At 44.2% G+C, this 15,137-nt stretch overlaps 1 protein-coding gene across 2 annotated transcripts; it reads left to right on the top strand.

Moving 5' to 3' along the window:
- The first annotated feature begins 5,509 nt into the window (after positions 1-5,509).
- Positions 5,510-14,620, top strand: LOC308476524 (uncharacterized protein). Of its 2 annotated transcripts, none has more exons than XM_081004212.1 (4): positions 5,510-5,678; positions 8,701-9,239; positions 13,595-13,657; positions 14,442-14,507. In XM_081004212.1, exons 1-3 carry the CDS (start codon positions 5,631-5,633, stop codon positions 13,638-13,640), a joined length of 633 nt encoding a protein of 210 aa, XP_080860338.1. In that variant the 5' UTR covers positions 5,510-5,630; the 3' UTR covers positions 13,641-13,657; positions 14,442-14,507. The 2 variants fall into 2 exon arrangements, with proteins under 2 accessions (XP_080860338.1, XP_080860337.1); XM_081004211.1 differs by having other exon boundaries at positions 5,512-5,678; positions 8,701-9,276; positions 14,442-14,620.
- Positions 14,621-15,137: the final 517 nt, after the last annotated feature.

Raw genomic sequence — 15,137 nt, 5'->3', positions numbered from 1 at the left:
TTGTAACCTTGCAAAATCTGAAAGGTACAGTACAGCCTGAGAGTCGGTGTAGCTGCTGAAGCCCTGTACAATAATAGTTAGTGAAGCTGTTTGGAATTTGAGTAAGGTAAATGATGACTCTCTCTTTCTCCTTGCCTCCCCCCCCCCCCCCAGTACAGTGGTACCTTGGGTTAAGAACTTAATTCGTTCTGGAGGTCTGTTCTTAACCTGAAACTGTTATTAACCTGAGGTACCACATTAGCTAATGGGGCCTCCCGCTGCCACTGTGCCGCCAGAGCACGATTTCTGTTCTCATCCTGAAGCAAAGTTCTTAACCCAAGGTACTATTTCTGGGTTAGGGGAGTCTGTAACCTGAAGCATGTGTAACCTGAAGTGTATGTAACCCAAGGTACCACTGTAGTTTCTTGGGGGGGGGGTCCCCTCTGTGCTTTTTGTCCCATCCTCTCCATCTAAAAATCTGTCCTCAACCTTTGTGTTTCCCACATGTGTATAAATGTTGTGCTTTACCCCCCAGAGACATCACACAACTCTTGCCCACAAGGCAATACTACTGAAGTGGGTGGCACACGGTGTGTGTGGCGGGGGTGATCTCTGAGATGGCACATGAGCTTTTCACAGATATTCCTCTCTCTCTCTGGTAGCTACATGCACGCCTACAACTGATATTTCATACAGAGACATACTTGCTCCCCTCCCCATGCAGAATCCTCTCTCTTTTTTTCAAACTGTTAAAAAAATTTTTAAAAAATTCCCACCTAACCTATATAGTTCCCTAAAATCAACAGAAGATAGTGGTTGCAAGTAAGGCTACAATTCTAAACACTTTAAAAACAACAAAACCCTTTTCACAAAATACGCTGGAACAATTTAAAATATTATAATGAAAGAATGTTCCACTAAAACCTGGCACTCCCTCACCCACAAAACCAACTTGTTAGGGACTAAGCTCCACCACATGCAATCATATGCATGTTTACTCAAAAGAAAGCCCCATTGAATTCAGTGAGGCTTACTCCTAGGTAAGTGCATGTAGCCTAAGTTTGCTGAGCTTTGTTCTTACAGAAATCAGTGTGGCTTTAGTAATGACTAGCTTGACATCAGTGGGACCTCAGCTCAGTGATGGCCTCATTTGCACTATACAGTACATTTAAGACACTATGATACCATTGTAAACAGTCATGGTTTTCAGTCAAAGCATCTTGAGAATAGCATCTTGTTTAAGGTGCTTAGAGTTGTTGTCAGGAGAGCCCCTGTTTTCCCTCACAGGGCTACAATTCCCCCAGTTCCCTGGGGAAAGGGATTGTTTTTTAAACCACTCTTCCCAGGGAACTGGTTTGTTAAACCATTCTGAGAATTGCAGTTCTGTGAGGGGAATGGGAGGGGGATCCTAACAACTCTCAGCACCCTTAACAAACTACAGTTCCCAGGATTCTTTGGAGGGGGAGGCATGGCTGTTTAAAGTGGTATCATCGTGTTTTAAATGTGCAGTTGTACCTTGGATCCCGAATGCCTTGCAAGTCGAATGTTTTGGCTCCAGAATGCCGCAAACCAGGAAGTAAGTGTTCCAGTTTGCAAATGTTCTTTGGAACCCAAATGTCCATCGCAGATTCCGCGGATTCCAGCTGAGTGCAGGAAACTGCTGCAGCCAATCGGAAGCCACGCCTTGGTTTCCAAATGTTTTGGAAGTTGAACTGACTTCTGGACTGGATTCCATTTGACTTCCAAGGTACCACTGTATAGTGCAGATTGGGTCTAACAGAGTCTAGATTCAAGCCAGTGGCAACCTCTCTTATTTTCATATTAGACACAGTTAAACCTCACACTGTAGTATGGAGATGAACAAAAAAAATTTCCCCTGGGTGTCCCAATTCATTCCCTTTTCAGTCATGGATTCATTTCATAGCTGTTTGCACCTCAGTATCTTTTCCGTGCAAGTATAACACACACACAGAGAGAGAGAGAGAGAGAGCGCGCGAGAGAGAGAGAGCTTTGCATATCTGTAAGAGCTGAGGAAGAATGTCAAACCTCTGCATGCAGCAGTGTATAATACAGCATACATTCAAACTCTGAACTCTGCTAGTCCCACAAGCACAGAACAGGGATGGGACCCTGTACTCAGTTAAAGCACATTTCAAGATATGAAGAAACTTACATGGTGACCACATGATGGGGCACAGAAACCTGGCATGGAAGATCTTGATGCTCCATAAATATTTTATTTTATCTATTTGTTTTTTAAAATCACATTTCTATCCCACTTTTCCTCGAAGGAGCTCAGAGGGGTATATATGGTTCTCTTCTACCACATTTTACCATCACAAATCTGTGAGGTAGTTTAGGCTGAGACACAGTGACTGACCAGCATGCTTCATGGCGGTTTGGGGATTTGAACCCTGGTCTAAAAGTCCTGGCCCATCACTATAACTGCTAACTGTTCACAATGTGGTATGGAGATGAACTTACAGGTGGCAAACCATGGCTGCTACATCAAATGTGTAAACTGAGTGTTCCAATACGTGCCTACGCAGAAGTAGGTAGGTCCAACTGAGTTCAGCGGGGCTTACTCCCAAGCAACTGGATATTATAGTGAAAGTACTGCAGGGTTCCTCAATTCCTTCACCAGGAACAAGTACAGAAAGTCAGTTAATTCTAGGGTAAAGTATTGTAGCTAGAGTCCAGGCAATATAGTTATGCAGGAGTGGTATTGTTAAAGAGAACATATAAAAAAAGGTAAAGGACTCGTGGACATTTAAGTCCAGTCAAAGGCGACTATGGGGTTGCGGCGCTCATCTCGCTTTCAGGCCAAGGGAGCCACCGTTTGTCTGCAGACAGCTTTCCACATCACGTGGTGAACATGACTAAACCGCTTCTGGTGCAATGGGACACCGTGACAGAAGCCAGAGCACACGGAAATGTGGTTTACCTTCCTGCCGCAGCGGTACCTATTTATCTACTTGCACAGGTGTGCTTTTGAACTGCTAGGTTGGCAGGAGCTGGGACAGAGCAATGGGAGCTCGTGCAGATTCGAACCGCCAGTCTTCCAGTCAGCAAGCCCAAGAGGCTCAGTGGTTTAGACCACAGCGCCACCCTATAAGCAGGGATGGGATGATACACTTTCAATAAGCAAGTAGGAGGCAGTGTTTCACATGAGACATTTCTTCTGAAATTCTCCCTCTCTCACTTTCTCTGCACTTTACAGGGCACAAACCTACTTTCACTGCCTTTCATATTTAAAATGCTATACCTTTTAGCTTTCATCAAAATAACACTCCATTCTTTTGTGTTCTGCCCCTAGATTTCTTCTCTCTGTAGGAGTATGAACACTATGACTTCAGACAGTTGGTTTTTATAATAACAAAGCAGCGCTTTTATCTCTGATCCTTTCATCTCTCTCTCTTCCTTTCAAAATGAAATTGGCAATCTGTTTACTCATGCCTTGTGAAGTAAACTGTCAGGGAGACAACTATCATCTCATCCCCCACCCAGACAAAGAAATATATTAGTTTAATAAATAAAATAGCTCAAGTATGGGTTTCTTCCCAGGCTTTAGCTACGAAAAAAGGCTTGTAGCATAACACTACTAACAAATTTACTGCAGCATAAAATGCAAGCAAGGGACAACTGCATGTTACACACCCAGAAATTTTGAGATTGGTTGAGATTACAGTATACGTAAGGAGTAGGTTTAGGAAATGTGCAACTAGAAAAACTAATTTGTGTTTCCTTTCTGATATCCCCAGCCTTTCCTCCTTTTTAATTTAGAAATCATTTGATTAACTTGGTCTTTTCTGAAGCCTAAACTCTTTTCACAGGTTCCGGCTACTGACATTTCCTATCAGCCTTGTCTTAACGTTGGCTAAATTTTATAGAATTAACAAGAGTTCTGCTGAATCAGGACAAAGGTCAATGTTGTCCCCAGCACTGTGTTTCCCACAGCAACCAACCAGATGTTGACCAGCAAGACAACAGGGGAATAACCCTTTCCCACTCTTGTTCTCCACAGACTGGGATTGAATTGTAAGGGGACCGGGCAACTGGACCTTGCCATTCAGTAGCCTGCAACAAAACCCTTGACTCTGGGGCTGTTGCTAAAACCCTGAATTACTGTGCATTGTAACAGCTGATTAAGTACTCTATTCCTATAGCTATGTATATATTTTTTTTAAAAAAGAGTTGAAAATTGTGCCTTCCAACTTAAATTTCACTCTCTCCTGGTACCAACAGTGAGATTTTACTGTTGGGAGAGTAACAATAGGTTACCATTTAATAGTTATACAGACCTGTTGCAGGTTACCCCATCTCCATAGGTAAACATGGTACCATCCTGAGCGCTACTACCTTGTCCCCTATATGCTGTGCTGGATTGCCAGCTGCTTGAAATACCAACTCTTTGGTATTTTGTCCTCTATTTTGTGTCTTTGGTTCATAATAATTGCAAAATAATGTTTTAGAACACAGCATTCATGAACCTGGTGCCGCCCCCTCCCCCCAATGTTTGGGTCTCAAGACAGCTGTTGGGAAGGGCACCAGGCTGGGGAAAGGTGTTTTGTAGGCATCACTGCATCACACAGTCCGATCTGGTATGGCACAGCTTCCCATGTTCCCTATGTAGCTGCAAAGCATATGCCCACATCATTTTTTGCAGAAAACCTTAAGCCAAAATTATATTTCTTAAAATGGCTGCTACCATAAGCAGTAATTTAGAAGACGGGTTTATGTTTTTGGTGACTGGGGCTGATGATGGGAGTTTCAGTCCAAAATATTTGGCAGGCACCAGGTTGGCGAAGATGCTTTTAGAACATTAGCAAATGCCCCTCGACGAAATAAACTGATATACTGTTTTTACTTGGCTAACGGACAAATTTAAAAAATTAATAGCAAGTGCTCAAATTACAAGGGAACGTTGGGGGGGGGGGGAGAGACCCCTTTCTATTTTGCTCTGTCCTCCCCAGCTATTACAGTGGTACCTCGGATTAAGTACTTAATTCGTTCCGGAGGTCCGTTCTTAACCTGAAACTGTTCTTAACCTGAAGCACCACTTTAGCTAATGGGGCCTCCTGCTGCTGCCGCGCTGCCAGAGAACGATTTCTGTTCTCATCCTGAAGCAAAGTTCTTAACCTGAAGCACGATTTCTGGGTTAGCGGAGTATGTAACCTAAAGCGTATGTAACCCGAGGTACCACTGTATTTTTAGCATTCCTGCATTGCAGAGGGTTGGACTAGGTGACCATGGGCGGTCTCTTCCAATTCTACAATTCTAGGATGAAGCGGGAGGGCAGTGCTTGGAGGATGATCGAAAATGGGTAAAGTTTCAGAGACGAACTAACTCCCAGTCTGCCAGGGCAGCGAGCGCACTTCCACCCTCAAAAAATATGGCCACTCTGGGTACCAACTGCCCGGACGCCAATCCGCTGGCCCGCTCGGAATGCCCGCGCCTCCCTTACGCGCTCGCGCGCTCTCCCATTGGCCGGAACGAGCGCGCAACCGAAAGGCCGAGGGGAGGGGAGGGGCGAGAGCAGCGCTTGAGGCGGTTGCCATGGTAGCTACGGCGCTCCCTCCGCTGCCCGCAGGGGACAGAACGCGTAAGGAGCGCGCCGGGCAGCAAAGGATGCGACGCGCCTTGGCTCCAAGATGGCAGAGCGAGGGCCGGAGCAGGAGCAGGGCTCGCAGGAGGGGCAGGTGAGGGCGGCAGCCGGAAGCGCGGGAGGAAGGGAAACGGGAGCAGCCTGGAGAGGCCCCCTCCCCAAATGTGACCGGTGGATGGATGAACGTGCTCCGTTTACAAAATTGCCTGGGCTGCTTTGCTTACAGGGAGCGTAACACTGGCAAAGCCGCCTTTCTCCGCTGTCCAGTATTCAGACACACTCGCCTCTTGGGTGGCCCCCATCCACACCTGCTCAGGGGGTCTGCAGTAGCCTCCCCACCCCAATAACTTATCAATATTTCACAGGTGAAATGTTGGGGAAGGGGTCGCTTTCCAACCCCTCCTTCCATCTCCAAGGCTGGTCCTCCAGATGTTGAGGGACTACAGAACCGATCATCCCTGAGCGCTGGTCATTCTGACAGGGGCTGATAGGAATTGTAGTCCCAACAACGTTTGGGGAGGGCGTAGAGTCCCCTCCCTCCCTCATGGGCTCTTTTTTGCCCACTGGCGGTTGTATGCTGGATTGTCGCTCTTAACAGCCCTTTACTGTTTTGGACCTCATGTGTTGGCTAACTTTCTGTTGACAGTGTGGCTCTCTCCAGCCACTAAATCTTACAGAGCAAGTTGCATTTACTCAAAAGTAAGACCTGCAAAGGTCCGCAGAGCTAGCTGCCCGGGCAAATGCACATAGGACTGCAGCGTTAAAAAGGCAGGAAATGTTAGACTGAAAAGAAGACCGCTGTACATGATTTAAAGCACGCTGTTAATAGAATGCTTAATCTCACAGTGGATTTAGTTGCCCAGTGTTTGTTTCTTTAATTCATTTTACCTGCCTTTGCTGGAGCTTGGGAAGCATTCATGTCACCCTTTCCCCCAGCTGTGGAGAAGATAAGAGGTTTGTTGAGAAAAAGTGTGAAGTAGGTTAGGCTATAAGAGAGAGCTGCTCACCCACAGTGATCCAGCAAGCTTCAGCACTGAATAAGGTATTAACTGGAGTAGCTGGGATGAGGATGGATATAATTCAGTGCAATGTTAATGTTTTGAGCAGGTATCTGTATATTTACATGTATGTGCACTTGAGTTAAGATGCATTTATGTACTTCTCTCCCTTGTTTTGTCTTTGTTGTTCATGTGTGAACACACTATAAGCGTTATGAATTATTTCCATTGAAGTCTGGGAGACTGCGCAGAGTAGTAAGTAACTCCTCCAGCCGAGCCACACCTCTGAGTCAGCTCTGTAAGAGCTGGCTTCCTGCATCATAGTATTTTCTCTTAAAAGGGCCACATGTCAGATATTTAACTGATAATAGAAGAGGAAGTGTTGTCATTTGATGCTGTCATTTAGGACTTTGAAATGTCCCCCCGCCCCCCCCGGTCTGTGCAGGGTTAGCTCCTGTGCATTTGGGCTGCAATCTTATGCACATTGGCCCAATGGAAACTACAGAGGGAATTACTTCTGAATAGACATGCATAGGATTGCTCCGTAAACATATTTTCCCAGGGCCATTGAATGACTGATAAAGGGTCTCCAGTATTTCTTACCTTGGGTATTTGGATCCAGCATGCCTCTTTCCAAACTGATGAAAGTCGATTGCCGTACTCTATGCTTGACAGCCAACAAGGATCTTCTGTCTTTCATCTTGTAGCTTTACTGTCTCTGCCTTTTTTATTGTGCTCTGTGACAGGTTCTTAGTGATAAAAAACTAAGAACTAATAAACTGGGAGACAGGTTTGTGCTATTCCAAAAATGAACACACAAACCTACAGTTTTGTCTCTCAGCCTGTTCCAACCTTTCACACCTCACCTGCTCATATCAGCTTGCTCCAACTCTGTAGTTCCCCAGTATTGTGAACCCCTGACACTAAAATGCCACATACACACCCCTTTCTGCTAGCAGAGACCACCTTTGTCTTCCAATGTTTAAAGCAACAGGTACCTATCTGGGTGTGTTGGAAACAACCCTTGAATATGTTGCATTGAGCATAGCAACACAAAATCTTAAGAGATACAGATTCAGGTAGGTAGCCGTGTTCGTCTGATGCAGTTGAAATATATATATAAAAGAAGAAGAAAATCCAGTAGTACCTTAGAGACCAACTAAGTTTGTTCTTGGTATAAGCTTTCATGTGCATGCACACTTCTTCTGATACACTGAAACAGAAGTCACCAGACCCTTATATATCGTGGGAGGGTGGGGTGGGGTTTTTCTCAGGAGGGTAGTAGGAGATGGGTAATTGACTCAATGGGTGTGGAAAACCTGTTGACGACTGTTGTTGTTGTTTAGTCATTTAGTCGTGTCCGACTCTTCATGACCCAATGGACCAGAGCATGCCAGGCACTCCTGTCTTCCACTGCTGTTGGTCAAACTCATGCTGGTAGTTGACGACTGTTAACGACTGCAATTAGTCCTACAGGAAAAAGCAAGGGATAGCATGCAGATGTTTAGCATGTGTAATGAGACAGGAATCCAATATCTCTATTAAGACCAGGTCTCTCCATAGTTTTCAGTTTAGTGATAAGTTGTAATTCAGCAACTTCTCTTTCAAGTCTATTTCTGAAATTCTTTTGTAGTAAGACAGCTGCTTTGAGGTCCTGTATTGAATGTCTTGGGAGACTGAAGTGTTCTCCTACTGGCTTCTCTGTCTTATGATTCCTGATGTCAGATTTATGTCCTTTTATCCTTTGGTGTAGGGTTTGGCCTGTTTGTCCAATATAGAGTGTTGAAGGGCACTGCTGGCATCATCAATGCTGGCCTTTCTCCTTCAGCTGTCCATATATTTGGCTTTCATGTGAAGGGACTTTATGTGTGTACAGCAGTTCATGTGTGGAGCCCCTTCACACACTGGCCAAATGTTGTGTGTGGCAGTTTGGCAGCTGTGCTTATTGGCAAGGGAAAGGGTTAACCTTCTCAGTCCCACAACTCTCCATATTTTTTTATTTTTTTTATTTTTTATTTTTTGCCCAAGGGTAGGATTATGTCTAAGGCCTACAGAGTGCAAGAACTATGCATGTGCCTCTTTTCTGCATGGTAACTTCTTGCTTGTTATGTATTGTAGCTACAGCCAGAAAGAGTTCTGATTACTGAGGGGCAGGAGCACCCTGAATCACCAGAATCTATTGCTGAACCACAAAAGAGAAAACCCCAAATTCTTGAAGTGGTATTGTCCATGGATGAGACACAAGAACCTATCATGGAGGAAGCACCAAAACCTATCGTAGAGGAAGCACCTGAGCCTATCGCGGAGATAGCAGCAGAATCTGACATGAGCAAGGCACCAGAAATTGCCACGGAGGAGACACCAGAACCAACTCGCCCAGCATTTCATCCTGTTTCCTCTTTGGAAGGTCTTGGCTCTATACTCACTCAGCAACATAAGAGAGGAATTGTGTTTCCACATGGTTTGGTCAGATCGGCAGAAGGCATCGTGATCTCTGAAGAATTGGCGCCCCAACAAGTACCGTCTCAGGAAATGGTGCCTCAACAAGTGGAACCTCCAATAATAGAAGAGCAGCCTCCCCCAACATTTGTTCCTTCTGTGGACTTCTCCGAGGAGATGCCTGTTGTGTATCAAGATCCCTTTGAAGTTTCACTTAGGTACATGGAGAAGCATAATATTCTGCAGATATTTCAGGTGAACCACTCCCTTTTTGCCTTTTCTGTCAAAGCTGCCTTCACTTAGGCAAAAGCGTGCACAGTGGCTGTTCTGAACCAACCCAGCCAGTGCCTTTATACACAGTGGTTTGAGGGAATCTCTTAGCATTTGGGGGACATTACTAGCCCTGGGACGCGGGTGGCACTGTGGGTTAAACCACAGAGCCTAGGACTTGCCAATCAGAAGGTTGGCGGTTCGAATCCCTGTGACGGGGTGAGCTCCTGTTGTTCGGTCCCTGCTCCTGCCAACCTAGCAGTTCAAAAGCACATCAAAGTGCAAGTAGATAAATAGGTACCGCTCCGGTGGGAAGGTAAACAGTGTTTCTGTGCGCTGCTCTGGTTCGCCAGAAGCGGCTTAGTCATGCTGGCCACATGACCCAGAAGCTATACACCGGCTCCCTTGGCCAATAAAGCCAGATGAATGCCCCAACCCCAGAGTCGGCCACGACTGGACCTAATGGTCAGGGGTCTCTTTACCTTTACCTTACTAGCCCATATCCTCTTTTGAGAGTACTCTGCATTATATTCCATTCCAGCCACAAGAATGATTGTGGAAGGCTTTTGTCCCATAGATGCCTAACTGGGCTTTCTCAAGAGATTACAAGCTTCACATAGTGTCCCCTTCACATAGTGTCCCTCTCAAGATCTCTGAGATCTATTCCTTGTCTTTAGGACATCTGAGATCTAGTCTCTGCCTTTAGGAATACAGTGATGGAGCATCTAGCTCAATGTTTCCCAAACTTGGGTATCCAGCTGTTTTTGGACTACAACTCCCGCCATCCCTACCTAGCAAGACCAGTGGTCAGGGATGATGGGAACTGTAGTCTGAAAGCAGCTGGACACCAGTGTTTGGGAAACACAGATCTAGCCCTTCAGCTGTTGTTGGACTCCAGCCACGATCATCTCCAGCCAGCATGGCTAATGGTCAGGGATGATGGGAGTAGTAGCCCAGCAACCTCTTGGCTGTTCTTGACCTCGCCATTTGTGGTTTCCTTCCAGTGGGAGCTGGAATATTGGTGGTGTTGCATTCCTAGTTGCTGTATCACGTTCTGCTGCAGGGGTGGGGAAACTATGGCCCTCAGGATGTTGCTTGGTTACAGCTCCCATCATCCTGGACCATTGGCCATGCTAGCCAGGGCTGATGGGACTTGGAGATGAGCATCATCTGGAGGGCCATGTGTTCTCAGCCTGCTGTACTGCATCACACACACACACACACACACACACACAGAGTGAATCTTACAAATCGGTCCCTGTGAATTCATATAGGAAGATACTTTTAAAATTTATAGGAATGGAACACATTCCAGTGGTGAGACAGGGGGTTGCTGCCGCTCAGAAAAGAATAGAAAGTCTACCTTGTTGCATGAGTGCACATTTTCCCCTATACTTCTCTGTACAGGGGCATCTCTCTCTCTCTCTCTCTCTCTCTCTCTCTCTCTCTCTCTCCCTCTCCCTCTCCCTCTCCCTCTCCCTTTTCCTTCCTATTTTGGTGGTTTAGTAGTCCTAGTGCTGTTGCTTTTAAATGCAGTTGTGGTTGTTGTTTTTTAATTTAAAAAGAAAAGAAAAATGAAGAGATTGACCTAGAAACCATTCTGTACATCAGTGCAAAACAGTATGCCAAGTACAATAACTGGATTAGTTGCATCACAAAGAAATACAACAGTATCAATTGTACAAAATCTAATTCAACGTTTCTTTATTTTTAAATTCTTGGTTGACTTTCCTGAGAGCAACCCAAAGGTAACATACAATGATACAAGGCATAGAAGACCCACATTACAACATACAATAATACAAATGATAAAACACAGAGAAAAATAATCCAAACAGCAAAAAAAAAAGAGCCCCAAACACAACTATGCCAGGCATTGCAATAATCCTAGATGGCAGCAAACCAAAACCTAAACAAGCCTTTTCAGAATAAAATGCCTGAAGTGTTGGCCTGCAGTGAAAAGAACCAAATGGAAAAAGAGGAGTAATGCAAGTTAAAGATGCTCTGTTCTCAAAAGCAAAGCATGCACATTTGTGAAAACTGAAATATATTTTTGAAATGTAGTTGTTCTCAGCATAGTTTTCTTTGAAGAAATTCATATTCCTGTTCTTCAACTTTCCCTTTCAAAACAAAACAGCATTATCAATTTTTAATGTCATCAAATGGTTTAGAAAATCCAACTACCATATTTCGTAAGTTGGTAATTTATTGTCCAAAACATTGTCCATAACCCCCTTTTTAAAACGCTATCCTTGAAAATAAATTTTAAATACAAAAAATAAAAATGAGAAAGATGCCCAGTTGCACTTCAGCTGTGGTATCTGCACCATTGGACACAAATCAGTCAAAAGTGTCCATCATTACGCCTGCCAAGAATGGCATCTCTCCACCCATTTCTGTTGCATATGGGCTCCTTGATGAATCATTTTGAAAGGCTCAGAGTTTGCATACACCAGAATTATTTTTGCTTATGGGCCTGTGATCTTGGTTAGTTCACTTAGTATAAATCCAAGTTCAGACATAACAGGGGACTCTGGTTTAATATAAGCCACCAATGAAGCGCCAACAGAGGAGGAATGTGCGAGCCTGGCACTTTGGAAAATAGTGACAAGAGCAGGGAAAGGAAAGGAGGAAGAAACCACAGGACAGTGCCATTAATAATCACTGAACTGGTCTAGGGCATATTTTCCCAGATTCATAAACCATGTCAGAAAAGATGATCCAAACCAGCTCAGTGACTGTGTACTGTATCCAGATAGGCTCTACTTGGAGTAGACCCACTGGAATGAAGGCACTTAAGTTAGTCATGCCCATTAATTTCAGCAGGTCTACTATGAGTATGACTGATATTGGATACAACCCATAGCACTGGGTTTGGGGTTTTTGGCCCTTGTGACTTTGGGTTATTGTTTTTATGCTGTTTCTATGATGGTTATATCTGGTCTGTTTGATTGATGGTTGTTTTTCTAAAGTTGTAAGTCACTCTGGGGACCCTTGGAGTTGAACACGCAGGATAAAAATAACTTAATAGATAATTACAGGCAGTTAGTTATATATTAATATATTTCAACTTCCAAGTGCAATGTGCTTACCATTATTGCTTGATATATTGCTTTTTAAAATATTCATCTACCTAAACAATTGTGCAATTGAGGAAAGCAGTTGAAATTTGAAATAATCTGCAATGAATCGTGTAGATTTCTAAATACTGTGTTATTTTATCTATCTATCTATCTAAATAAATAAATTGCTCAATAAACAAATCCTATATTGGGCCTGTAATAGATGCACTTTGTAACTTGCAACTTGCAGTTTTCATAGAATCATAGAATTGTAGAGTTAGAAGGGACCTCCAGGGTCATCGAGTCCAACCCCCTGTAATGCAAGAATCTCAGCTAAAGCATCCATGACAGATGGCCATCCAACCTTTGCTTAAAAACCTCCATTGCAGGAATATCTACCATCTCCCAAGGGAGTCTGTTTCACTGCCAAACAGCTCTTACTGTCAGAAAGTTTTTCTGATGTTTAGTTGGAATCTCTTTTCTTACAACTTGAATCCATTGGTTCAACTCCTACCCTCTGGAGCAGGAGAAAACAAGTTTACTCCATCTTCCATGTGGCAGCCCTTTAGATAGTTGAAGATGCCTATTATATTTCCTCTCAGTCTCCTCTTTACCAGAAGAGGAGCCCAGAACTGTGGCGCCCGGAACTCAACACTGTACTCCAGGTGTAGTCTGACCAAGGCAGAATAGAGTGGGACTATTAGTTCCCTTGATTTGGGCACTATAGGTCTGTTGATACAGGCTAGAATAGTATTAGCTTTTTTATTTTATTTTTTTGCTGCTGCATCATATTGCTGACTCATGTTAAGCTTGTGGTCCACTAAGACCCCTAGATCTTTTTTTACATGTACTACTGGCAAGCCATGTGTTCCCCATCTTATATTGGTGCAGCTGGTTGTTCTTGCCTAAGTGCAGAATCTTGCATTTGTCCCAACTGAGTTTCATTTTGTTGGTTTGAGCTTAGTTCTCCAATCTGTTAATGTGGGAGTGTGTGAACATTTCAGGTTATCAAGCATATGTGTTAGAGCACCTGGGATTTTGCTGTACAGTAGACATTTTTCAGGAAAGATGAAATGACACATCATGTCTGTATTTGTAAATAATACATATTATGTATATCCCATACCTTTCCCATCCTGAAAAGAAGACAAGCCATTCTTGCCTCTGGCAATATAATTTTGTATCTTTTCATTGTTTGCCTTCAGGAAAGGAGTATAATGACTTCTGTCTTTCTCACTCAGGAGATCACTGAAAATCTGGTGTATGAGAAGCCTGAGAGGCCATTAGAATTCATGTTGAGACAGGTATGTCGTCCCTGCAAGGCACACACTGCTTGACTGTTATGCTTCTCTGAAGAAGCAGAAAAGGGGCATTGGAGCTGAGAAATATATTTTTCTTGCTTGAGGCGGGGAAAAGAGAGCGGGCAGTTACAGAAAACGAGAGCCATAACACCCTAGTGCTTATAAGTACAAAATTGTGTTCTGGAAGGAAAAGGCACTGGGGGGTGGAAGATGCTATAGAAGACCTACCAGATGCTCCTCAGTTTAAAGAAGAGATGACTTCCTCTTTTGGGAAGATGGGCAGCTCAGTAGCAGAGCATCTACTTTGCATGCAGATGGTCTCGGGTTCAATCCCCAGCATCTCCTGGTAGGGCTGGGAGAAATTCCTGCCTCAGTCCCTGCAGAGCTGCCACCATTCAGTGTAGACAACACACAGGTGATCCTGCAAGCTTGGTGAAACTTCCACGGAAGATGGCAGTATCTAAATATACTATGCAGAACCACCTCCGCCACCAGCTCCCCTCGTGTTGTGCTTAGGTTTGGAGAGGTGAATCTTGTCTGGACTGCGACAGAGAGAAAGAGCGAGTTAAATTTCCCAGAGATTTAAATGGCCAAGGCTCCCCCCAGCAGTTATTATGCACATAACAAACATGGGCATTTGTTTTCATTCACATCTGGTTTGGCCGTCAGTTGAGGATTGGGGTTAAAGATGTATATTTTTAATGAAAAAATCATTAGCATGCAGCAAGTAGCTAATACACTGACTGATGCTCTCTGGATTCGTTTTTGGTTTTCGCTGCTTCCTTAGGTTCAGAATATGATAAGGAAGCAGGCGTCTGAGAGACATAAAGAAGACAACAAGCCGGTGTAAAAGATGAAGACCCGAAAGCTCAATGAGCTGCTCTTGGATGCTGCCCTAGGTGGAACAAGTTCCAGTGCTGCCCTCCCACATGTTCTGTCTATGCAAATTCTATAGATTTGAATGCTGTCGGTGGTAGCTGATTTCTTCCAGTGTGGGTGCTGTGCTGGGTGATCTAGGACGATAGGAAGTACATAGTTGCACCGGAGCGCAGAATGTCACATGCCTTTTAGGAAGCCACCAAGGTACTCGCCATCCAGTACTAAGGCAGTAATCCTAAAACATACTGACTGTCATAGTAAGAGCTGATCTACATATCCTGCAGAATCAGATCATGCTGTCTTTGCTGGATTGGCCCATCTCAGATTGCAAGGGGGGGTACATTTTGAATGTGTTCCCATGGGGGGAGGAAACCCTTTATGCATATAGAAAGCTAAGATTTGAGGAAGAATTCCGCTTTGGTAGTCTTTGCCCTGTGAGACCAATTCCATATGTACAAATACAATTATTCCCCACCGTACAGGAGCTTTCAGGTACACGATTCATCACTTGCAGACCAAAGTAGGGGGGGAAATTGTATCACGTGATGCAGCTGCATGTGTAAATCAACTGGAATATTTGTGAGTAAATAGCCTCAGGGTCCGT

Source organism: Podarcis pityusensis (assembly GCF_964106645.2).
Source record: "Podarcis pityusensis genome assembly, chromosome: 4".
NCBI classification, from domain to species: Eukaryota; Metazoa; Chordata; class Lepidosauria; order Squamata; family Lacertidae; genus Podarcis; species Podarcis pityusensis.
Note: the sequence above shows the minus strand (reverse complement) of the source record. Positions and strands in the feature narration are given on the sequence as shown.

Excerpts from the sequence above, each read along its gene's own strand:
- LOC308476524 (XM_081004211.1), top strand. The coding sequence starts at position 5,631 with ATGGCAGAGCGAGGGCCGGAGCAGGAGCAGGGCTCGCAGGAGGGGCAG. Across the intron at positions 5,679-8,700 it reads AGGGCTCGCAGGAGGGGCAG|CTACAGCCAGAAAGAGTTCT; the intron begins GTGAGGGCGGCA and ends TATGTATTGTAG. Across the intron at positions 9,277-13,594 it reads ATATTCTGCAGATATTTCAG|GAGATCACTGAAAATCTGGT; the intron begins GTGAACCACTCC and ends TTTCTCACTCAG.